Source organism: Mirounga leonina, unplaced genomic scaffold, assembly GCF_011800145.1.
Source record: "Mirounga leonina isolate KUSES-001 unplaced genomic scaffold, KU_Mleo_1.0 Mir_493, whole genome shotgun sequence".
NCBI classification, from domain to species: domain Eukaryota; kingdom Metazoa; phylum Chordata; class Mammalia; order Carnivora; family Phocidae; genus Mirounga; species Mirounga leonina.
The window spans coordinates 1,897,627-1,923,053 of NW_023270780.1; the positions used below are offsets into that span (position 1 = coordinate 1,897,627).

The 25,427-nt window shown below is 41.1% G+C and overlaps 1 protein-coding gene across 5 annotated transcripts; it reads left to right on the top strand.

Moving 5' to 3' along the window:
* On the top strand, nucleotides 1-25,427 carry PRPF3 (pre-mRNA processing factor 3). Of its 5 annotated transcripts, XM_034989931.1 has the most exons (17): nucleotides 1-3,061; nucleotides 4,228-4,318; nucleotides 5,511-5,700; nucleotides 7,046-7,176; nucleotides 9,162-9,308; nucleotides 12,421-12,504; nucleotides 12,687-12,907; nucleotides 13,583-13,889; nucleotides 14,554-14,720; nucleotides 15,892-15,971; nucleotides 18,451-18,594; nucleotides 19,276-19,375; nucleotides 19,549-19,662; nucleotides 20,724-20,842; nucleotides 21,128-21,211; nucleotides 22,218-22,279; nucleotides 24,647-25,427. In XM_034989931.1, the coding sequence occupies exons 3-17, from the start codon at nucleotides 5,556-5,558 to the stop codon at nucleotides 24,791-24,793; spliced, it is 2,052 nt and encodes a 683-aa protein (XP_034845822.1). In that variant the 5' UTR covers nucleotides 1-3,061; nucleotides 4,228-4,318; nucleotides 5,511-5,555; the 3' UTR covers nucleotides 24,794-25,427. The 5 variants fall into 5 exon arrangements, with proteins under 5 accessions (XP_034845822.1, XP_034845821.1, XP_034845823.1 ...); XM_034989930.1 differs by lacking the exon at nucleotides 4,228-4,318; XM_034989932.1 differs by lacking the exons at nucleotides 1-3,061; nucleotides 4,228-4,318 and adding an exon at nucleotides 3,106-3,185.

A 25,427-nucleotide genomic window follows, 5' to 3' on the forward strand; every position in this document is an offset into this window, starting at 1 on the left:
ATTGTTAAATGTGTTTTTGGTACCACAGCCAAGAAATCACTGCCAAATTTGATGTCATGAAGATTTTCCCATGTTTTCTTCTACAAATTTTATAGTTTTTATCTTTAAGTTTAGGCCTTTGATCCCTTTTGTGTTAATTTTTGTATATGATGTGCAGAAGGGGTCCAACTTTATGCATGTGGATACCCAGTTTTTTCTGCACCATTTGTTGAACAGACTGTCCTTTCCCTATTGGATAGTCTTGGCACCTTCATCAAAAATCAACTGGCCATATATGTGAGGTTTATTTCTGTGCTCTCTATCCTGTTTTGTTGGTCTACATGGCTGTCCTTTATGCCGGTACCACAGTAACTGTGTTTTATACATTGCATTTAATCGTCACAATAGTCTCTTGAAGTAGAGATTCTTACTTTATAACTGAGGGAACAACCTCAGAGAAGTTAATTACCTAAAGGAATCATAGCTAGTAACTGGGAGACTAAGGATTTAAAACCTATCCAATTCCAAGCATTAGAAATAAAATCAGTTCCTAGAAAAACATTTCCCTCTGGGGAATTGAACCCAGACAGTTAAAAGCACTCAAACAGAATAAACTTACAACTCTGCAGAGATGGAATCAACCCATTCAGCAGACTTTGAGTGAATATTCTGTGAGACGTTGGTGTTAGATGCTATAGATACAATGGGGAAGCTGAGGCATGAATAACTTGAGTGACATGTTGGAGCTCCCTCAGTGTGTTACTCAAAACCAAGGTTTATTCCATTATGTCATGCTGCACCATCAGAGAAGGTGGGTCTTGGTATGTATTTCTCATACTTCTTTGAAACAAATACTTACCTTCCCTGGGAAATTCTAATAACCTCTCTAGAGAATAACTGCATTTTGTGATGAGCCTATCATCTAAGGAGACATCTTGGAATTCTAGTTTCTGTAGTTTGTAATCTGATAGAATAGCTTATTTCCCATATATGAAACTGTACCATAATATTGGATGTATTTTTTCCAAACTATACTTTGCTCACATACGTGCTTTTCAGAAGCAGTGGTTTAAAGGGTCAGTAAGGTTTAGAGCCTCATTTTGAAGGGGAAAATACAGGCTTACTGATAGAATGAGAAAACCAGTGCTGGCAGGTCTTACTCATTTATCATTTGTTGAGCCTTTACTTTATTTGATACTATCCTAGGTCCTGGAGATACAAAGACAATGTGACACAAAATGCCTTAAGGCATTTACATTCCTTAGGTGAAAAACACTTTATAGCAGGTTCTGAGGCCTGCAAGATCTGCTGTTGAAAAATATTCATTCTTTAGTTCAACAAATATTTAATTATACCAGGTGCTGCTGTAGGCATTCAGGATATATCAATGACAATGATTCCTCTCTTTAAGGAGTTTATATTCTACCAGAGGGAGTGAAATGATAAGCAATAAACATAAACTAGTACTAGTATGGTAGGTGATGATAAGTACTATCGAAAAAGAAAAAAAGAAAATCGGGACGCCAGAGTGCCCGACAGCCTTCAGAATTGAATAGGGTGATCAGGGAAGGCTTCACTGAGGTCATATTTGAATAAAAATCTGAAGGGGATGGAGGAAGCAAATCCTATATCTGGATTAAGAGCAATCCAGGCAGAAAGCATCAAGTCCAGAGGCCTTGAGGTGAAATTATCCTTGGCATGTTCAAGGAACAGAAGGGATTAGGATTTTGGAGCTGAATGAAAGAGTGGTAGTAGATGAGATCACAGAGATAATGGAGTGGGGCATTTTGTAGGGCATTTTACTCAGTGATATGGAATGCCAAGGGATGGTTTTAAGCAGGGGGATAATAATGACCTTTCTGATGTGTTTACATGATCACTGTAGTACTTGCCATTACTTTGCTTATTAGCTTAGGTGATGAGACTAAAGGGGGGGGGGCGGGCAGAGTGGAAGCAAGAGAGAAAGCAGGAGGCTACTAAAATAATCCAAGCATTAAAATGAGTAGTGGAGGTGGTAAGAAGCAAATGGGTCTGTATATATTTGAAAGTAGGGCCAATGGAACAGAGGAGTCCAGGAGGGTTCCAAGATTATTGGCTTGCATAACTCTTAAGAATACTGTTGCCATTAATTGAGGATGAAGACTAGGAGCTATTCTTTTGGTGGGGGGAGTGGGGGGTGGAATCAGGAGCTTAGTTTTCATCATGTAAATTTGAAATGTCTGTTACACATTTATGTAGGCAATTGACTATTATATATAACGTAGCTTTATTGAACTCTGAGGAGGCACTGTTTTAAATGCATTGCCCTCAGTCATTCTTGTGGTCCTCAGAGCAGCCCAATGAAGTGGATTTTTTTACAGGTGAGTAAACAGGGCTTAAGTAACTTGCCTAATGTCACAGCTAATGAGAGAGAGCTAGAATACAAATCTAGGCAGTCTGACTTTAAAGCCCATGGTCTTAATCATTAAGCAATATCGATTCTCAGAGGATGCCCGGCACATAGTAGTAGGCAGTCAACAAGTATTACGTCAGTGAATGAATGAAACAATAAAAGGCACAGATGGGGGGCTGCTATCTTCAGAGTCCTCCTATGCTCGTCATTTTTCTTGGTGGTCTCTGACACCACGCTTAAGTAAGGGAGAAAGATTAAAGAGGGGTGGCTAATGCTAGTGACAACGACTCTCAGATGGTTTAGTTTCTACCAGAAAGGCCCCGTTTAACCCGAACGCAGAAGCTCGGCTTTTAGCGCATTTATTCATACTAGGAGTACTGCGAGCAGCCCAATTTCTGCTTCAGGCAGCATTAACTTTGCAGTAATCTAGTTACCACATTTCGCTGGAGAAACCTAAAGAGGTAGGAACTTTATGCGCAAACTTTACAGCTCCCGCACGCATGCGCTCCGCCGGGGAACGTGGTTACTACGGCTGCGCGAATCGGTGGCCCGGCCCTTCCCCGTCACATGTCGGGGGACCGCGGCGTGGCGGCGGCTGTGGCGGTAGCGACGGCAGGCCGTAGGGCGGTCGGAGGGTTTCCGGTTCCGGTGTAACGTTCGGGCTCCGTCTCAGGGGCTGAAGTTTGTGAGGTGAGTAGTGGCCCCGGGCCCTGGGAGGGTATCTTTCTGTCTGAGCGGCGAGGGCCAGGGCGCACCCCAAGGGGAGGACCGAGGCGGGAACGTTCAGTGGGAAGGAAGCCGAAAGAAGTACAAGGTTCTGAGGGAGAATGGGTTGGAGTGAGATTGTGGGGAGGAAAAGGGCGGGGGCGGGAAGGGGACGGGGTGGGGAGACCAGCTCTAAGATGAGTTTGGGGAGAACAAGGTGGGGTAGGGAGCCGGTCGGAGATAGGGAGAGAGCAAACAAGTATGGAGGTTGCAGGAGGGAAACTCAGGTTATAGCGAAGAAGAGCACGGAGTAAGGAAATTCTTCACAAGATTGGATTCTGCTACCTGCTCATTCAGACATCCTTCTGCCTTCCTCTTCTTCCACCCCCACCCCGCCGCGCCCCAGGCAGTTACTGTTGAACATTTGATTAGTGACAAAGCTGGTTACTGTTTGAAACTTTTATTTTTGCCCACCGGCTGTTTAGTTTCCTAGAGGATTAGGTAGAAGTTGAATACATTTGTTAGCATGGTACTTGGGCACACATTTCATCTGATAGAGTCGTACCTCATTTGTTGCTTTGGATTTTCAAATTGTTTACACTTTCTAGCCCGTGATTCAATTCTAGTGGAATATAAGATCCATTAAGGCGAGGATTGTCTGTTATGTTCATTGTTGTATGTATCCTCAGCACACAGTACACTACCTGAGACCTAGTAATTATGCAATAAGTATTTATTGAATGATTAAAGATGATTTAGATTTGGGAATTGGCCTCATTTTGTAAAATGAGTAAACTGAGGCACAGAGGAATTACTTGCCCCAAAGCTGGCACATAGAGTTCAGTGTTCCAGATGTTCAGCGTGAACTGTTTCTTCACTCTCTTTGGTCTGAGTATGCTTTTTTTGAGTAATGCACATTTAATATGTAGAGATTTATAGGCTATACTGCTGTCTCATGAGAGGTGAATAGAGCTGCCACAGAATTATTCATATAACATGTCCCTGAGTCACAAAATCTTTCACTCCTGTTTTCATGACTTTAATCTACTAGCTTCCTATGGTTATACCAAAATTAAATATACTGTTTAGCAACAGGTCTTATAGAAGATAAACCTGCCAAGAAAGTAGAAATTAATCAGACTGTCTTTTAGGAGAAAAGATGTCTTAAAACATCTTGAAAGATTGACTCCCAGAGACGCTGATTTGTAGCACTGCTGGGAGGAAGTTTGCTTGGAAATTGAGGTCAGTGCTGTTTATTGACTTTAGGCACTTACAGAGAAAATCAGAGAAGTAAAATTTTCTCTATGCTCATGAGCTTTGCTATTTAAGTAGGAGAGCAGAATGTAAACATGAATAATGTTGAAGAATTACACTAACTTGCATTGAATAACAAAGATTTGTTGTAGAAGGTCCTTTATGATAGTGAAGGGAGAGAGGGAAAGTACATCCAAAATGAGGGTATTCTTTTCTGAGCTGAGGGATTAATCTTATGAAGTCTATTGACAGATCCTGTAGAACATGAGAGAAAATGATCTGGGTCCAGAATTTCCACAGGGATGAATATGACTATAGAGAAATGTGACAACATTCTTAAGGATTAGGAGCTAGCTTGCTTGCTTGCTTGCTTGCTTGCTTGCTTGCTTATTTATTTATTTATTTAAAGTAGGCTCCACACTCAATGTGGGGCTTGAACTCACAACCTTGAGATTGAGAGTTGCATGCTCTACCAGCTGAGCCAGCCAGGCCCCCCAGGATTAAGAGCTTTTTTTTTTTTCTTAGCCGAGGGAAGGCCAGTGGGAAAGGGAGAAAGAATCTCGCAGGCTCCACACCCAGCGTGGAACCGGGTGTGGAGCTCAGTCCCATAATCCCAAGATCATGACCTGAGCCAAAATCAAGAGCCAGATGCTTGACTGACTGAGCCACCCAGGCACCCTGGATTATGAGCTTTAATATAGGATGACTGACCTGGATAAGGCCACCTTTTTTTTTTTAATTCATCCCTTAAAAGAAGGGAAACCTACAGGTCAAGGCTGTGTTAAGGAATGCCTGCCTGGAAGCAGGAGGAATAGAAAAGCTGGTCTCTGGGTGGGCTTTTCAGTCTTGTTTTCAGGTTGTATGTTTGCCAGTCCTTGTTATGACAGGATCAAAAAAGAAGCTAGAACTCATTTCTCAGACTACATTATTCCCAGGGTTTTCTTGTTTATTCCACAGATTTCACTGATCCACTGATACTTACTGAGTTAGGATTACAAACAGAATGTGGTTCTATCTGCTTTGAAGTATGGGTTTTAGGGAAAGTATTTGGCTTGAAATGAAGTGCAGGCACTTGCTTGATTGAGAATAGGGGTGGAGATGGCATTCCTGATACACTAAACATTGCCTGGAATGGTCTTTTCCTACCCTCTAACAGAGCTTTTTCCTGGTTTCTTTTTAGGTGCAGTACTGAATCCCATTTGAGCTACCCTCCTTTTCCTGAAGAATGGCACTGTCTAAGAGGGAGCTGGATGAGCTGAAACCATGGATAGAGAAGACAGTGAAGAGGGTGCTGGGCTTTTCAGAGCCCACAGTGGTCACAGCAGCACTGAACTGTGTGGGGAAGGGCATGGACAAGAAGAAGGCAGCTGGTATGTCCTTTTATGAATCTTTGGACTTAACATATAGCATGATCCTAAACACTGCTTTGAATTTCCCCAAATTCTCTGTTAGGAGTATCTGAAAAAGATCAGGCCACATTTTATTTTCTCCTGCATTATAATAGAAATAGCCTAAGTGACTAATTTTGCTTTTTTTCTTATTTTTTATACTACTTGTGACATACTTTTTTTTTTTTTTAATGTAACCTCTACACCCAACGTGGGGCTTGAACTCATGACCCTGAGATAAAGATGCCTGCTCTATCAACTGAGCCAGCCAGGCACCCCATTTATGACCTATTTTGAATCTCCGACTGACTTCCTTTAACCAATGTATTGAATTAGCTAAGTTATATTTACTTAAGAAATATGCTAAAGTAGATAGGTATATTCAGATTCAGATTGACATCTAAATATATCAAATTCTCTGAAAAAAAAAACATGAAAAAAGTTGAGGAAGGTAGAATTTGTTTATGGTAGTCTCCTATAGCTTGCTGTTTGGGAAGAGTTAGGATAACTTTTTTTTTAAGATTTTACCTATTGGGGCACCTGGGTGGCTCAGTCGTTAAGCGTCTGCCTTCGGCTCGGGTCATGATCCCAGGGTCCTGGGATCAAGCCCCACATCGGGCTCCCTGCTCAGCGGGAAGCCTGCTTCTCCCTCTCCCACTCCCCCTGCTTGTGTTCCCTCTCTCGCTATGTCTCTGTCAAATAAATAAATAAAATCTTAAAAAAAAAAAAAAAGATTTTACTTATTTACGGGGCTCCTGGGTGGCTCAGATGGTTAAGCGTCTGCCTTCAGGCTCCCTGCTTGGCGGGGAGCCTGCTTCTCACTCTCCCTCTACTGTTCCCCCTGCTTGTGCTCTCTCGCTCTGTCAAATAAATAAATAAAATCTTCAAAAAAAAAAAAGATTTTACTTGAGAGTGTATGAGCAGGGGGGAGGGGTAGAGGGAGAGGGAAAAGCAGGCTTCCACCTGAGCAGGGGGCCTCCTGACCCAGGACTCAATCCCAGGCGCCTGGGATCATGACCTGAGCCCAAGGCAGACGCTTAACCGACTGAGCCACCCAGGTGCCCTGTTCATCATAAACTTTGATACTCAACCTAAATAGGTTGCTCTGGCTATGCTACTTCCTACTGCAAAAAATTCTAACTGTACTTTTACCTCAAAAGGTAAGGTCATTCAATGTAAAAGGATTTATGGAAATCCTACAAAGAACTTAGGACAACATTTCCCTCCCTCCTCAGGATAAAATTTCAGTGTTGGTATCTGTTATATGCCTAGTATTGGACTAAGTACTCTTATTTTTCAACGCTACCGCCCCTTTTTCTCCTGTCAGACCATCTGAAACCTTTTCTTGATGATTCTACTCTCCGATTTGTGGACAAACTGTTTGAGGCTGTGGAGGAAGGCCGAAGCTCTAGACATTCCAAGTCTAGCAGTGACAGGAGCAGAAAAAGAGAGCTGAAGGTAGGTTACAGTTAACTATCTGATGAGCTTAGGAGTGTTTTGAATGGTAACAAAGTTGCTGAGCTTACGTGGCTCACACTTTGATATCCACTGTTAGAATACATAATATTCAAGAGAGGTACTTAGACATTAAAGGAGAGGAGGTGAACTTGTATTATCACCATCTTGTGGTGATGAACTACCTAAGTTCATGGGTTGAAATACTCCGAGGAAACAGTTGGTAGCTTTGTCCCTTTTCATGTACAGTTAGGAGTTTTTGGTTCTTATGTTTCCCTATGTCTCCTCCACCCTCCCCCTTGCTACTACCTATGAATTGATTGCTCTAAGATTTTATTCTTTGGATTACTTGATAACTAATAGATTGATTCAGAACGTGACTCCACTACTGTAGACCTCATTGTTGCTCCTTTTAGAGGTTTCTCTGGAATGGACCTGTAGATGGGATACCTAACAGAAATTATTATTTACTCTATGTCCTGAGAGCCTACTGTTTGCTATATAGCAAATTGCTGGTCATCAGGCCCCATGAGTGGAGTACTTAAAAGGACCATCATTACTGTCTTACCTCCTTCACTTTTTATTCGGTAATTGCTTATTTGTCATGCCTTCTTTTAATATTAGCAGCTTCAAGTGGCTGATTTCTCTCTCTCTTTTCTGTCTCTTCCATTAAAAAAGTCTTTTCTGTGACTCCCATCAAATCTTCCAAAGTGCATTTGATATCTTGGCTATCCTATTGCTTTTCCTGAGGCACAAGGAGTGAATAAGCAACGTCTGCTTGGTCCCAGGCCAGGCTATGGTACCAAGAGAAATAGAGAATTGTGTGCCTTTTGTGTTTAAGGCATTGTAAGGTGTTCAGAGGAATGAGAAATAGTCCTTGCCTTAAAGGAATTTGCAATTTAAGGGAGGGGAACAACAAAATACAGTCACAAATTATAAAATCTAAGTAACAGTTTCATATAAATTTTAGAGTTGACTGTAGAGTCAGACTGACGTTGAATTTGTTATGTTTGAGGGGGAATGCTTGATCCACAATATACACAGATCTGTGGAGTGAAGTTAGTGCTACAATAGGACACATGGCTGTGTAAGTGCTGAGGCATGCTGTGAATGAAGTGACTACATTGGGTGGGATTAATAAAAATGGTTTCTTGAAGGAGGTATCTAGATAGCCTTGGGATATGGGTCCCATTTTGGTCCATTCAAGTCCCCACCCCACACAATATATTATGGGAGAGTCCTTTTTCTTGAACTGTAGGAGTTCCAGGAAGCGCTCGCCCCTGGCCGAGGATATGTCCTTGCAAAACACGAGCCCTCCTAGTGAAGAGGGGATGTCACCCAAAGCCTACCACCGGTGTGTACATTTGCTTTTTCCCATTGTCCCTTCCAGTTGGCCACTCTTGGTCCTGTTAAATTCACCTTGCAAATTAGTCAACATATTTGAATTCCCATTGTTTGATGAGAACAAGTGTTATTGGGGAATACTGAAGAAGAAAGAGAAAACCCCTGTCCTGGAAGAGCTTAGACTCTAATTGGGAGAAAGTACTAACATTGAAAAACTTAACACTTGGCAAGCAGAATATCAGCAATGTAATTTTATGTAGTATGAACCCAGGTCTTAAGTGCTAAGAGGATGTGAAACAACAGTTTGATCGGAGTGGGATGAGATTATTTATGAGGAAAACATCCTGAAGGAGGTGAGTTTCAGGCAGGATTTGGAATAGGGGTGTGGAAAAGTTGAGGGAAATCATTACAAATGTAGGAAGTAGCATTTATAAAGACCTTTAGATGGGAACCTTTATAAGGACGTGGAGATGAAATTTGCTTGACTGGAGTAGGAGAATGATGAAGTTGGGTGAGATGGTCCATTTGGTGGAGGGTCTAGAGGACTCTGGGAAAAGCCACAAGATGCTGATAGGGACTAGGATGATTCTTCCCTTCTCCCATGGGCAGGGAGACAACTCTTCTTTCATCTTGGGTTTCCTTAGGAAGTGTTTGGTGATGACTCTGAGATCTCCAAGGAATCATCAGGAGTAAAGAAGCGACGGATACCCCGTTTTGAGGAGGTGGAAGAGGAGCCTGAAGTGATCCCTGGGCCTCCCTCAGAGAGTCCTGGTATGCTAACTAAGCTCCAGGTGAGTAATTAGGAACTGAAAGCAGTGACTTTATGAGTTGAAGAAGCAAGAGATGCATGGGTCCAGATTTGTTGTGACCTTAATTTGAATTAGTGGTTAGCATCGGGGAAAACTATTGAAATGAGCACCTGTTATGTGGCGAACAAGGTATATTACATACATCATTTGCCCAATTGTGTACCTCATTGGATCATTGAGAAAATTATTGAAATAATCAGAACTTGGCTTGATGGCAGAGGAAAATTTCCAAATACAATGCAGAGATGAGATGATATAATCCACTAAAAATAATTTCAGGTTGACTTTGTTGGGGTGTTGTGGGGCTTTTGTTTTTGTTTTTTCTTTAGATGTTATTTATTTAGAGAGAGAGCGCACACGCAAGCAGAGAAGGGCAGAGGGAGAGAATCCCAAGCAGACTCTGTGCTGAGCACAGAGCCCAGCACAGGGCTCGATCCAAGAGCCAAAACCAAGAGTCAGATGCTTGACCATCTGAGCCACCCAGGTGCCCCGACTTGTGTTGTTGTTTTTTTTAATAGGAATTATCTGGGGGCGCCTGGATGTCTCAGTCAGTTAAGCTTATGCTTTCAGCTCAGAACATGATCCCGGGGTACTGGGATCGAGCTCCGTGTCAGGCTCTCTGTTCAGCAGGGTGTCTGCTTCTCCCTCTCCCGCTTTTCCTCCCCCAGCTCATGCTCTCTCTCTCGCTCACTCTTTCTCCCAAATAAATAAAGTCCTTAAAAAAATTTTTTTTGATATCATTATAAACAGTAAATATTTCTTATACCATTTAAAATTTCTTGGAAGGGAAATAGAATATATACATATATGTGTATGGATGGGTAGATGAATTTCTTTCTTTTCTTTTTTTTTAAGGTAGGGAGGGGTAGAGGGAGCAAGAGAGAGAGAATCTTAAGCAGGCTCCACGCCCAGCACATAGCCTATCCTGGGGCTCGATCTCGTGACCCTGAGATCATGGCCTGAGCTGAAATCAAGAGTTGAACACTTAACCGATTGAGCCACCCAGGTGCCCCTGAATTTGCTTATTTGTACCTATATATGATATTTCTGCAAGGAAAAAAACTGATACTGGTGCTTTATAGAGAAGAGGGGTGGAAGAAATCATAATATACCCTTTTGTACTTTTTTTGCATTTTGAACTATGTAAATATATCATCTACTCAAAAAAAATGTTTAAAAAGTAAATTCTGAAGGGGCTCCTGGCGGGCTCAGTGAGAAAAGCCTGCGACTCTTGATCTTGGGGTCGTGAGTTTGAGCTCCATGTTGGGTGTAGAGATTACTTAAATAAATAAAACTTCAAAAGAAATTAAAAATAAATTTTATTTATTTATTTTTTTAAAAGATTTTATTTATTTATTTATAGGACAGAGAGAGACACAGCAAGAGAGGGAACACAAGCAGGGGAAGAGGGAGAGGGAGAAGCAGGCTTCCCGCCGAGCAGGGAACCTGACGTGGGGCTCGATCCCAGGTCCTGGGATCATGACCTGAGCCGAAGGCAGACACTTAATGACTGAGCCACCCAGGTGCCCCTAAAAATAAATTTTAAAAAATACCTTGAGGCACCTTGGGAGCAAGGTCTCTTTTGGAAAATTAAAGAAGGGTTATTTGACTGTATTCTCAAAGCTTATCATTTTCATATTCTTTAGGACAAAAGAACGGTTTTACAGAGGCTAGGAAGCAGGTCTTTGCTTTGTTGTCTCCAGTTACCCAAAGCAGGCATTCATAAAAAGTATGATAATTTGGGGCACCTGGCTGGCCCAGTTGGGAGAGCATGCACTCTTGATCTCAGGGTCCTGAGTTCGAATCCCATGTTAGGTATAGAAATTCCAAAAAATAAATAAATACACTTTAAAAAAAAGTATGATAATTTGTGTGGATTCTGTTAGGAGTTTTGTTGAAATGCTCATAATAGTCTTGTAGTGTAGGTACTGTTTTTACCCTTTTTAGACACTTGGAGTTTTAGAGATTAAATGCCATGTCCAAGGTCATACAAGCATTAAGTGTCAGAGTTAAAAGTCAAGCTCGGGTTTCTCTTAACCTGATTTTTTTTTTTTTAAAGATTTACTTATTTATTTTGAGAGAGGTAGGGGAGAAGTAGTGGGAGAGGGAGAATCCCAAGCAGACTCCATGCTGAGCATTGAGCCTTTTGCAGGGCTGCATCCCACAGAGATCATGACCTGAGCCAAAAACACGAGTCGGACACTTAACCTGAGTTTTAACCATCAAGTTATGTTACTACCTAACATGCTAATCCTTCAATAGGATGATGGGTTGAAAAGTTTCAGTGCTTAACTATATAGCTTATCTTTACTAAATTTTCTAGCCAATCGTACAGGCCAGAATATGATGGGTTCATTCAAAAAATTTTAGTTCTCGGGCGCCTGGGTGGCTCAGTTAGTTAGGTGACTGCCTTCGGCTCAGGTCATGATCCTGGAGTCCCGGGATCGAGTCCCGCATTGGGCTCCCTGTTCAGCGGGGAGTCTGCTTCTCCCTCTGACCCTCCCCCCTCTCATGCTCTCTCTATCTCATTCTCTCTCTCAAATAAATAAATAAAAAATTAAAAAAAAAAAATTTTAGTTCTCTAGACCTGAAAGCCTTTTGCATTTAGGAACCTATATAGGAGAAATAAAAAAGATGTTGAGGTGCCTGGGTGGCTCAGTTGGTTAACAGTCTGCCTTTGGGGGGCGCCTGGGTGGCTCAGATGGTTAAGCGTCTGCCTTCGGCTCAGGTCATGATACCAGGGTCCTGGGATCGAGCCCCACGTCAGGCTCCCTGCGCAGCGGGGAGCCTGCTTCTCCCTCTCCCTCTGCCTCTCCCCCTGCTCATGCTCTCTCTCTCTCTGTATCTCTATGTCTCAAATGAATAAATAAAATCTTAAAAAAAAAAAAGAGTCTGCCTTTGGCTCAGGTCATGATCCTGGGGTCCTGGGATCGAGCCCCACATCGGGGGGCCTGAGCAGGGGGCCTGCTTCTCCTCCCTCTGCCGCTCCCCCTGCTTGTGCTCTCTCTGTCTCCCTCCACCAAATGAATAAATAAAATCTTTTTAAAAAAGAGAGATGTTAACAGTTTTTTAACTTCTCTCCCATCGAGAACAGATCAAACAGATGATGGAGGCAGCTACACGGCAAATCGAGGAGAGGAAAAAACAGCTGAGCTTCATTAGCCCCCCTACACCTCAGGTATTATGAAAAGAAGACTCTTTAGCAAAGAATTTCTTGCCGTCCACTCATTTGAGAGTCTGGAAGGTGACTGCATGTTCCACCCCACAATCTACCAGTGTGTGTGTGTGTGTCTGTGTATTTGTGTGTAACCTGTCTGCCTAATTCTTCTGATTCTGACTTTTTTTTTCTCTGGCTCACAGCCAAAGACTCCTTCTTCCTCCCAACCAGAGCGACTTCCAATTGGCAACACTATTCAGCCCTCCCAGGCTGCCACTTTCATGAATGATGCCATTGAGAAGGCAAGGAAAGCAGCTGAACTACAAGCCCGCATCCAAGCCCAGCTGGCACTGAAGCCAGGGCTCATTGGCAATGCCAACATGGTGGGCCTGGCCAATCTCCATGCCATGGGCATTGCTCCCCCGTGAGTATCTATTTCATGGAACCTCTTGTTACTTCTGAACCTGGAGAAGCAATAATGAAGGTTAAAAAGAACAAACAAAAACCTGGAGCATTACTGATTCTGTTCTTCCAAAGAACCTATATCATTTCTTAGTTTTATATTTCTTACGTATGCTGAATAAATACCAGTTGAATTCTTTTAGCTTCCTTGTTGCAGAATTTATCTTCTTTTTACAATTGATAGAACTAAGGTTAAGATTATTCATTTGTTGTTGGAGCTAGGAATAGAACCTGGTCTTCTGGTTCCTAACCCAGAGCCAAATCCATTAAATCACAGTGAGTGATACCAGATCTGAGCGTTTTCTACACTGGGTAGAGATGATAGACTTTATTTTTAACACATACAATTGGTTTGGCATATTATGTCTGACTCAGAAATTCAGGAGTGAAATAGGATTGCGAATTCTTATCAATGTAATATATATATAAATTCATTTCATCTGACTGTATTCTGTACTCAAATATTTAGTTTGATGTTTTGAATCAAGGTGTTACTATTCACTGATGGGCTTATGTTCCCTAGAATTGTGTAACCTATTATCTTTGTTGGGTTTGATTTATTTTATTTTATTTTGTTTTTGTTTGCTTTATTTATTGTCCCATGTGATAATTTATTTCTTTGTGGGCTATTTCTCAGGAAGGTGGAGTTAAAAGATCAAACTAAACCTACACCACTGATTCTCGATGAGCAAGGTCGCACTGTAGATGCAACAGGCAAGGAGATTGAGTTGACACACCGCATGCCTACTCTGAAGGCCAATATTCGTGCTGTGAAAAGGGAACAATTCAAACAACAGCTAAAAGAAAAGCCATCAGAAGACATGGAGTCTAATACCTTTTTTGACCCCCGAGTCTCAATTGCCCCTTCCCAACGCCAGAGACGCACTTTTAAATTCCATGACAAGGGCAAATTTGAGAAGATTGCCCAGCGATTACGGACGAAGGTACCTGGTTTAGAATATAACCTAGAACTTCGAAGAAGTTAGGAAGGGGACAAAGGAAATTTAATACAGTCCTAAAATACTATCAACCCAGTTCTCTAAGTTTTAGGCAATTAGATACACAAGTAATAAAGCAATGACTAATTTTTAAAATACTTCTTTTATTCCTGGAATACTTGATTTTTAGCTGATTTGTCTTCTTGATTACATTCTGCTTATGTGGAAATAAAACTGAGTTTGAAAACTCACATACAAACAGTGGAAGGAAACAATTCAGAACACTGAGTAACTGAGGAAAGCTAACCTGGTATTAACATTTACTGCAGATAAATTAACTCCACACGTGGAGAGTTAAGAATTGACTGTATATTCAGTGAGTTTTGCTCTTGTTTTCATCCTCTAAGAATGGTGTTTTCATAAAATTCCATTTCTGTATATTTGCTGTAGGCACACAGTGGGGTGAAGGGTGGTGATGAGAGTAGTTGTATGTAAATCAACTAAGGATAAAATAAAGTTGAAGGTTCTTCTGAGCTTTCAGAAATTATGAATTCTTTCATTAGGCATAAAGAGTTCCAAAAAGAGAGTGCTTTAAAATTTGGGGTTCTATCATGTCCCTGTTTTCTGTGGTTCCACTTTATCTTCATGTCTTGGTTTATTTTCTCTTCAGGCTCAACTGGAGAAGCTGCAGGCAGAAATCTCACAGGCAGCTCGAAAAACAGGCATCCATACTTCAACGAGGCTGGCCCTCATTGCTCCTAAAAAAGAGCTAAAGGAAGGAGATATCCCTGAAATTGAGTGGTGGGACTCTTACATCATCCCCAATGGCTTTGACCTGTGAGTTTGTTAGTTAATACCTTTTAATAAGGCTAGAGTTTTATTGGGAGAGTACTCATGCATTAAGTAAAATTTTTAAATCCTGGGGAAATAGGTAACCATACACAGACCATGTATTTGTGAAGAATATGTTGTATAGGTTTTTTTTTTAGTTTTTGGGGTTAACGTAGGAAGGAACAGGCACAAATAATCTAAAAGAGAAAGAATGTAAATTTTTTTTTTTTAAAGATTTTATTTATTTTTATTTGAGAGAGAGAGAATGCGAGAGAGCAAGTACATGAGAGGGGGGAGGGTCAGAGGGAGAAGCAGACTCCCTACCGAGCAGGGAGCCCGATGCGGGACTCGATCCAGGGACTCCAGGATCATGACCTGAGCCGAAGGCAGTCGCTTAACCAACTGAGCCACCCAGGCGCCCCGAAAGGATGTAAATTTTATATTTGCTTTGGCTATACATAATCATTTGTTTTCTTAATTACATTTTTCTGCTACTTACAATAGGTTTTTATATTTCTTAAAGATCCAGTCTTAGAGGGGTGCCTGGGTGGCTCAGTCATTAAGGGTCCTGTGATCAAGCCCTGAATCGGGCTCCCTGCTTGGCAGGCAACATGCTTCTCCCTCTCCCTCTCCCACTCCCCCTGCTTGTGTTCCTGCTCTCACTGTCTCTCTCTGTCTGTCAAATAAATAAATAAAATCTTAAAAAAAAAAAAAAAAAATCCAGTCCTAGAATAGAGGAAGGATTCTTAATTGATGGGGGAGAGAATGGTAAATAAAACATTTAAGAAACATTTGGAGAGCTTTAATTATATCTGCTCTTAATTCTGAGATTAAGAGCTTTATGAGACTTTGTCTCAGCGTTTCCCCTTACCCTTCCTCTGTCAACCACTGTCCCAGGGAGCTACTGTTATTAGTGAGAGAATGTGACATCCATCAGGGATGTTAGGGTAGGGAAAAGGTTGAGAATGACTGGTGTAGAGAGTATGTCCAACCTTAGGGGAAGCCAGTTTTCTCATCTTGAAAATTATGTGTAATATATTTACATGTTATAGATAAACACTAAAAAGTGCTAGAACACATCATGGAGAGTGCATTTTTTCATTGTGTTTCTGAGACTCCCTCTCTCGGAATTGTCTCTACCCACATATCCTGTTTTCCCTTCTTCCTCCAATTTTAGTACAGAGGAAAATCCCAAGAGAGAAGATTATTTTGGAATCACAAATCTTGTTGAACATCCAGCCCAACTCAACCCTCCAGGTAAAGTATAAATTACTCAGTTAAGGCTCTAGAGAAGTATTATCCAATGGAACGTCATGTGATATGAACATGTTCTCCCACCTGTGCTGACCATACAGTACCTACTATCCACTTGTGACTATTGAGCATTTGAAAACTGAGTTGCACTAATACAACTGAAAGACGAAATTTTAAACTATATTCAATTTTAATTAATTTCAATTTAAATAATGTATGTATGGGGCACCTGGGTGACTCAGTTGGTTAACATCTGACTCTTGATTTCAGCTCAGGTCATGATCTCAGGGTTGTGGGATCGAGCCCTGTGTCAGGCTCTGTGCTGGGTGTGGAGCCTGCTGCTTAAGATTCTCTCTCTCCCTCTGCTACTCCTCCTCGTATGCATGCACGCACTCTCTCTTTATAAATAAATAAATCTTTAAAAATAGACAGATAGAGGGGCGCCTGGGTGGCTCAGTCATTAAGCGTCTGCCTTCGGCTCAGGTCATGATCCCAGCATCCTGGGATCGAGCCCTGCATCGGGCTCTCTGCTCGGTGGGAAGCCTGCTTCTCCCTCTCCCATTCCCCCTGCTTGTGTTCCCTCTCTCGCTGTGTCACTCTCTGTCAAATAAATAAAATCTTTAAAAAAAATCAGATAGGTAGATAGATAGTGTATGTATGTGGCTATTGGCTACAGTATTGGACAGTGCAGCTCTAGAGCATTGAGGCCTACTCCAGAGATGGTTTCACTGATGTATATAACAAGTTAGGTTTCAAAAATCATTCTTGGGATGCCTGAGTGGCTCAGTCAGTTAAGCGTCTGACTCTTGATCTCAGCTCAGGTCCTGATCTCAGAGTTGTGAAGTTAAGCCCCACGTTGGGCTCCACGCTGGGCATGGAACCTACTTAAAAAAAATTTAAAAAATAAAAAGCATTCTTATCTTTGACTCCCAACTCCATCTTGTACACCATTACTAAATACCTGTCCTTCTTCAGTCTTCTTTGTCTTTTGTAGCAAAAGCCTGTTGGCTCACTCAGAAGAGATAGGTTTTAGTTGTGGCTGTGTTTTTAACTAGCTGAATCCCTTGGGTAAATAACTTAGAACACAGAACTTTCTCACATGTAGAGATAATATTAACTGTTACGTCTTCTTCAAGAGTTACGCAGATCATAAAAGATTTTAACACTTTCATCAGATTTGGGATGAACAGAGGAGATAATACCTCAATTAGTAAATTTGGAAAAATAGATTGAGACTTCGACGTAATACAGTGTATGATAATCATTGAATATTACTTAATCAGAGTCTACTTAGATGTCATCAGTGTGAATCGTTAGAACATAAGGGATTTTGTTTGTTTTAAAAAGTTGAGAGGCACCTCGGTGGCTCAGTTGAGCATCTGACTCTTGGCTTCGCCTCAGGTCATGATCTCAGGGTCGTCAGATCGAGGAGCACCACGTCAGGCTCCACACTCAGCGGGGAGTCTGCATAAGATTCCCCTTCCCTCTCCCCACCCCCCACTTGCGTGTGTGCACACTCTTTCTATAAAATAAATAAATCAATCTTCAAAAACTAATGAGAAGTTGAGGGGGTGCCTGGCTGGCTCATGTCAGAAGAGGTCGTGACTCTTGATCTCAGGGTCATGAGTTTGAGCCCTACCTTGGATGTGGACATTGCTTAAATAAATAACCTTTAAAAATAATAATAAATAAAATTAAATAAAAAGTTGAGTAAACCTGCTTTGGGAGTCTAGAGGATTTTCCCCAATCCCTGTAACTCTAAAATTATAAATTTCATCATCTTACTTAGCCCCACCTACCCCAAATCCTCATACACTGCAACTGGAGCAGCTCTCATTTTGTTCTCTGTATTTGCCACTTTTCAGTTGATTAAAGGGTTCAACTGCTTCAAGAAAAAACAAGTTAGAACACTCCCATGAAAAATAAGAATGCTTTTTAAAAAATGTAACATACTACTATTATAACAACCTAAAAATAATAACAGGGCTCCTGGGTGGCTCAGTCGGTTAAGCATCTGGCTTTGGCTCGGGTCATGATCCACACCCCACATTAAAAGAAACTTTAATTGTTTTTTTTTTTTTTTTTAAGATTTTATTTATTTATTTATTTGAGAGAGAAAGAGAGAGCATACAAGTGGGGGCAGAGGGAGAGGGAGAAGCAGGCTCCCCACTGAGCAGGGAGCCCCATGTGAGACACTTGGGTGGCTCAGTCAGTTAAGCGTCTGCCTTCGGCTCAGGTCATGGTCCTGGGGTCCTGGGATCGAGTCCCACATTGGGCTCCTTGCTGAGCGGGGAGTCTGCTTTTCCTTCTGCCTGTCGCTTCCCCCTGGTTGTGCTCTCTCTCTCTCTCTCTCTTACAAATAAATAAATAAAACCTTAAAAAAAAATAAAAATAAATAAAGTTTCTTTTAATATGATTGATATTCACCTACATTCCTCTAATAGGCTTATTGCTTTTGTACTTTCATTTCTCTACCTGGCAGTTGACAATGACACACCAGTTACTCTGGGGGTATATCTTACCAAGAAGGAACAGAAGAAACTTCGAAGGCAAACAAGGAGGGAAGCACAGAAGGAACTACAAGAGAAAGTCAGGCTCGGCCTGATGCCTCCTCCAGAACCCAAAGGTACATATCTTAGAGGCAGGGAAGAAAGGGTGGTATGTTTGTTTATCTCTGTAATTCTAGAGGAACTTTCACCTCTTCCTATATTTGTGTGCTTTCCGTTTCTCTGAATCATTCATTAATTCTTTTCTTCCTTTCCTAAATTTCTACAATCTTATTAAGACAGGTCAACATATTCACTGTAGAGGTCATTTAACGCTTATTTTTAAGTATAAAAATATATACCATTGTGATCTTCCTGGAAAAATAATGGTCTTGAAATTCATGAAGATAGTAGCTGCAGTGTGTGCATGAAGTTGTTTTGTACATAATTATTAATATTTGAAAAATGAAAATACTGTTAAAAGAAACCTTCACTCCTGTAGTTCCCATTATCGTTCAGTAATATTTTGAGTGAGCACTGTTATACGTAGGACCTTTAACTAAATGCTGTGATCAGAGTGAAAAATACCAAAGAAATTAAGTTCCTTATCTTCCATAAATTTTCAAGCAGTGTAAGTAAATGTATACCAACTATTTAGATTGTGTGTCCTTCCACAAATGCTGGGCTTTTCAAGATAGAGGTTTCTGGAGGAAATGAGCTTTGAGCAGAGATTTGAAATAGGTAAACAGCATGAATTGAGAAGAGGTGACAGGTTATCCCAGCTGAAGAATTATTGTTTTCTATCCTCTCTCCACGTGCAGTGAGAATTTCAAATTTGATGCGAGTATTAGGAACAGAAGCTGTTCAAGACCCCACGAAGGTAGAAGCCCATGTCAGAGCTCAGATGGCAAAAAGACAGAAGTAAGTGCCATGGGATTGGGTGGAAACCCAGGGCAAGTACCTTTCCCAGACTCTTCTGGGGGGATCCATATTTGGAGGGAGGGGAGAGTCCTCTGTTGCTCTCTCTTTCCCTCAGCTTTGCCTCTGATCTTCAATGCCTTTCTCACTTGTGGATGTCCTTCCTGTCACGACAGAGCGCATGAAGAGGCCAACGCTGCCCGAAAACTTACAGCAGAACAGAGAAAGGTCAAGAAAATTAAAAAGCTTAAAGAAGACATTTCACAGGGGGTACACATATCTGTATATAGGTAGGTGTCCAATCTGGGCCAGCCTTTGCCTTAGAAATACCAAAAATTTTCCAAGTGCTTGAGGCAGAATCACTGTGGTCTAAAGCACACCTAACATCAGTCCCTACTCTCTTCTGTGACCCCAGCATGAATCAGGAGCTAATAAATCTTTTATAATGAGGGAGGTTTAAAGACTTACTCTTCTATCTCTGAGACTTTTCAATGAACCAGTACTAGTTCTGAAGAATGAATGAATGAATGAATATACTTGTTGAGACCAATCTGTGAACTAAGGATCATTCATCCTTTGTGAAATATAAAATAACCTATTTCTCCAGAAAGCATTAAAAGTTTCTTTATTCAGAAACTATATTCTTATCCTCACTTTTGCAGTAATCCTTTTATTTCCACTCCAAAGTACATTTTATACATTGTAAATATTCTCTACCTTCCTGTTGATATAATATTTTCATTTTATTTTATGTTGAGTGCATGTGTACCTTCCATTTTTTAAAATGTGCTCCTTTTCAATAACTAGCTCTTTATTATGAAAGTGATAAATTATTATAAAAGTAGTGAAAGCTTATTAAATTTTTTTTTAATCTAATACAACAGAAGGCCCTTACTGAAAAAGTCCCCTTCTTACTCTGATTCCTTAACACCATAGGTAATTGTGACTAAGAGTTTTTTGTGTACCCTTATGGAAATTTTCCATGCATAGCATTCTGACTACTTTACATTATAAGCATCTAGGAGACAAAGAATTTGTTGATCTTTATACTCAAGAACAATTAGCTTACACATATTTTTGGATGATGATAAATACCTCACCTTTCTTAGAGTAAATTTTCATTACCTGCTATTTGTTGTAGGGTGTACAATACTAGTCTTTGGAGTATAAGGCAGTGGAATTACTTCGAGACTCATTGATTCTACCTTTCAAGCATTAGCGTATTTGCTTACTTCAAAGGCCTTTGTTTTTAGAGAGAAAACCATTTTGGATCCATCTATTTATTTGCCATTCCATTCAGGCAGCTACTGATGCTAAAACAAAAGCCATAACTAAACTTTCCCTTCTCCAGAGTTCGAAATTTGAGCAACCCAGCCAAGAAGTTCAAGATTGAGGCCAATGCTGGGCAACTGTACCTGACAGGGGTGGTGGTACTGCACAAGGATGTCAACGTGGTAGTAGTGGAAGGGGGTGAGTCTGAAAAAACTGAGGGAGACCATCCCCACGCAACCCTAGGCCTTGAAGTGATTAGAATGGTGGGGAGAAAGGAGGCAAAGACAGGACTTTTAGAGCCATACCTGGGTTTAATATCCTGGGCCTCTGTTTCTGTGTTTATTAGAGTAGAAGGACCTAAGATATGGTTCCTGGGATTGCTTCAACTACTACATTAAGGTCTGAGTAACGAATGAGCTCAGAGGTTCTTTCTACTTCATCATCTTCCAAAATTCTGGCAAAATTCTCCTTCTCTGTTTCCAGGCCCCAAGGCCCAGAAGAAATTTAAGCGTCTTATGCTGCATCGGATAAAGTGGGATGAACAGACATCTAACACAAAGGGAGATGGTGAATGGGGGTTAGAGGGAGTTTAGTGGGAGGTGGGGATGGTACTCTGTCCATTCATCTATTCCCTCCCAGTGACGCTTGCTCACACTAGATAATGTTTAGGAATTTTATTTTATTTTAAGATTTTATTTATTTGAGAGAGAGAATGAGATAGAGAGCATGAGAGGGGGGAGGGTCAGAGGGAGAAGCAGACTCCCCGCTGAGCAGGGAGCCCGACGCAGCACTCGATCCCGGGACTCCAGGATCATGACCTGAGCTGAAGGCAGTCGCTTAACCAACTGAGCCACCCAGGCGCCCAGTGTTTAGGAATTTTAGAAAGACCCATGTGGACTATGAACATGGTAGACATTCATACAGTATTTATTATGTGATAATATGTGTGAATGTTAGTTTTTCTTCTGCCTGACCTTTAAGGTCAGGTTTCCCTGACTTAAGTTTTCCCTGTCCGCCTGGTCACTGGTTGTGGGAGTGTATTGAGTTTGTGAAAATTCAGCTATAAATACTTTTTTTTTTTAAGATTTTATTTATTTATTTGACAGAAACAGAGTATAAGCAAGGGGAGCGGCAGGCAGAGGGAGAGACAGCAGCAGGCTCCCCGCTGAGTAGGGAGCCCGATGTGGGGCTTGATCCCAGGACCCTGGGAACATGACCTGAGCTGAAGGCAGACGTTTAACCGACTGAGCCACCCAGGCGCCCCTTAGGACAAGTTTTTATTGTTGATTGCTTGTCTTTTATTTATCTCCTTATTCCCAGTACCTGGGGCAGCTCTTGATATATGTAGGTGCTCAGTAAATGTTGAATTAATTAATATCTCTACCTGTTCGGAGCTTTCAGTCTAATTTGGGGGAAATAAAAATAAGAGAAGACATTTGACCCTGATACACGGCAAACGGGGGACAATATTTAAAAGAATTGAGATAGACTTTTGAAAACTCTTTGTTTAGAACCTAAATCTTGGTCTCTAGTCTAAGACTAGAGCAAGATTTAGCTATATTGTCTTTTCCAGATGATGAGGAATCTGATGAGGAAGCTGTGAAGAAAACCAATAAATGTGTACTAGTCTGGGAGGTAGGTAATCTTCTGTTAAACATTGAAGCAGAACTTTAGCTAATTCCTGGTTGTTTATACCATTCTAATGGAGCAGTAGAATGGTAAAACTAAGCAATGGCTGATTCCTTAAGTAATTCATTTTTCTTTTTGGAATTCATTGGTAAACATTTGGCCGCAGATTCTTCCTGATTATATTTTAGTTAAATTGATGAGTATATAGAATATGCCACCTGGGGGAGAGTATGGAAAACTGGTGGCAAGAATACAAATTCTCGACCAAGTCGTTTATTTCACAGTCATGGATATGAGATTTGGAAAAAGGGAAATGAACCATTGTGGGATTTTTTTGGTCTGGATATAATGAAAGAAGTACTAGACTTTAGAATATAAAGTTGGGAGTCTGGGCAGTACCACTCATTAGCTGTTCAACTGGTCAAGACACTTAACATCAATTACTGTTGGTTTATCTACAAAATGTGGGTATTATTTTCCCTTTCTATTAATTCTTTTCTGAGCAGAATTAGATTACTGTGTAATAGTGCTCTGTAAAATGGAGCTTGTTTGTGGTTATACAGTTCCCTCATCCCTGAAATCTTAGCAAACCAGTATTCGTTCTGAAGAATGAATTAATGAATATGCTTATTCAGGCCAAGGTGTGAATTAAGGATTGTTCATTGTTTGTGAAGCATAAAATAGCATCCTATTTTTCCAGGAAGCATTAAGAGTTTCTTTCTTAAATAATTATATCCTTATCCTGATGTGTTGCAGTAATCCTTTTATTCCCACTCCAAAATACATTTTTTACATTGTAAATATTTTCTACCTTTGTATTGATTGAATGTTTTCATTTTATTCTTTTATGTTGAATACATATATCTTTATTTTTTAAATGTACTTATGTTTAGTAATGTTCTTTATTACAAAATTATTTCAAAAGTGGTAAATGCTTATTAAAATAAATTCTAGTAACACAGAAGAACATTTACTGAAATGGTCCCCTTCTAATTCTCTAATTCTTTAAGACCACTTTATATAGGCAGTTAATGTTCTTCATGTATCCTTTTTTCTTATCCCAGACTCCTCCAATTTATGCATACAAATTAGATCATAATAACCATTATACACCACCTGCATATTTAAGATCCTAACCCCTTCATCTCTTCCAATTTCTCTTCTATTTATCTCTGAGAGTCCACAGGAATTGTATTTCAGGTTCAGAAACAAGCCAAGTTCTACTCTAGCTTCTTATTGGAATTTGATCCCTGAGAATCTCTTGAGATAGCACTTTATGACTGCCATTGCTGCTGGTGCCTTTGGCAGGATTGTGGTTACACCCAGTACTGTATGTTTTTCTATTGTAGTTCTCTTCGGGTACCCCCCTCACTGCTCCCACTCCCCTCTTTTCCTCACCTTCATACTGTTCTTGGTCAGTGGGCCCCAAAGCCTCCTACTTGTATACAGGGTCTCACTGAGGGGGAAAGACTCTCTCCTTTAAGGCCTAAATCTAGTCCTTAGAGGCCTGGTGGGTAAGTAGTTCATCCCATCTCACGCTCCATAGTCCTTCCAGACTTGCTCTTTCATCCAGGTATCAGAGTACAGAATTCCTCATCCTCCATTCAGTCAAAATACTGAAACCTTTATGCCTCTAAATTCATCAAGACTCACACAAATACCCAAGAGGGTGGAGGTTAGAATAGCTTTTACCATAAAACCATGCTCAGCTAGGCACATTGCTACACAAATGTTACTAGGTTTTAAAGATTCATTTATTAAAGGGGCACCTGGATGGTTAGATGGTTAAGTGTCTGCCTTTGGCTCAGGTCATGATCATGGTCCTGGGATCGAGCCTCGCGTGGGGATCCCTGCTCAGCAGAAAGTCTGCTTCTCTCTCTCTCCCTCTGCCCCTCCACCCCACTTGTGCACACACAACGGCCCTGCCTCTCTCTCTCAAATAACATCTTTAAAAATAAATATTTATTTACTTATTTATTTGAGAGAGAGAGAATGTGTGTGCATATGCACATGGGGAGGGGGAGAGGGAGAGAATCTCAAGCAGACTTCCTGCTGAGTCCCAGAGCCTGACTCAGGGCTTGATCTCACAACCCTGAGATCATGACCTGAGCCGAAATCAAGGGTCGGATACTTAATTGATGGAGCCACCCAGGCGCCCTGAAAATGTTATTAGGTTTTAGAAAAGAATGTTCTGATTTAAATTAGAAATTGCAGTGTTTTGGGGCACCTGGCTGGCTCAGTTGGTGGAGCCTACAACTCTTGATCTTGGGGTTGTAGGTTGGAGCCCCACACTGGGTGTAGAGATTACTTTAAAAAATAAAATCTTTAAAAAAAATTGCGGTGTTCTTATTACAGATTTTGTCTCTTTCCCAGGGTACAGCCAAAGACCGGAGCTTTGGGGAGATGAAGTTCAAACAGTGCCCTACAGAGAACATGGCTCGAGAGCACTTCAAAAAGCATGGGGCTGAACACTACTGGGACCTTGCACTGAGTGAATCTGTGTTGGAGTCCACCGACTGAAACTACTGCAAGCCCTTGCCTCTCCCCTCCTGCCCTTGTCTCTTCAGTCCGCTCATTCTACTTCCCAACCCAGTCCCACATGTGTGTGTGATCTCAGAACTGTGCCAAGCTGACATTGGGACAAAGGGAAAACACCTTAGTCCTTTCCCCAGTCAGTCTGGCGCTGCCCTTTATTCCCCTTATGTGCATATGATTAAAGAGTTATTTTTAAAGTTGGTATGATATTTTTCACACACTTACAGGTATTGGAGTTTGGGTCTTCAGGTGATCTTTTCTCCCAACTTCTAGCAATTGCTGTGGAAAAAGAAAATTTTGTCATTGATACCTGTGTATATATAAATGGATGGATGGATGGATGAATGGATGGATATGTATTTTTGATGTCTGTTGGAAATTTCTCATCTTGGAGCAAGAGTGATAAATACTGTTTTCCTGGAGCAGAGTAAAGCAGGAGGTGTTAAGTGGGTAAAAGAGGGTGGAACAAATGAGTGTCCATCTGTTAACCTTCAACAGAGTCACAGGGCAGATTACCTCTGGTCTTGACTGTAGTCTTAACAGGAAGTCATTGCTTCAAACAGGTGCATATATGAGAATGTGTGTTGTGGGTGAAGTGGGCACAGGGAGAGTCCAAGGA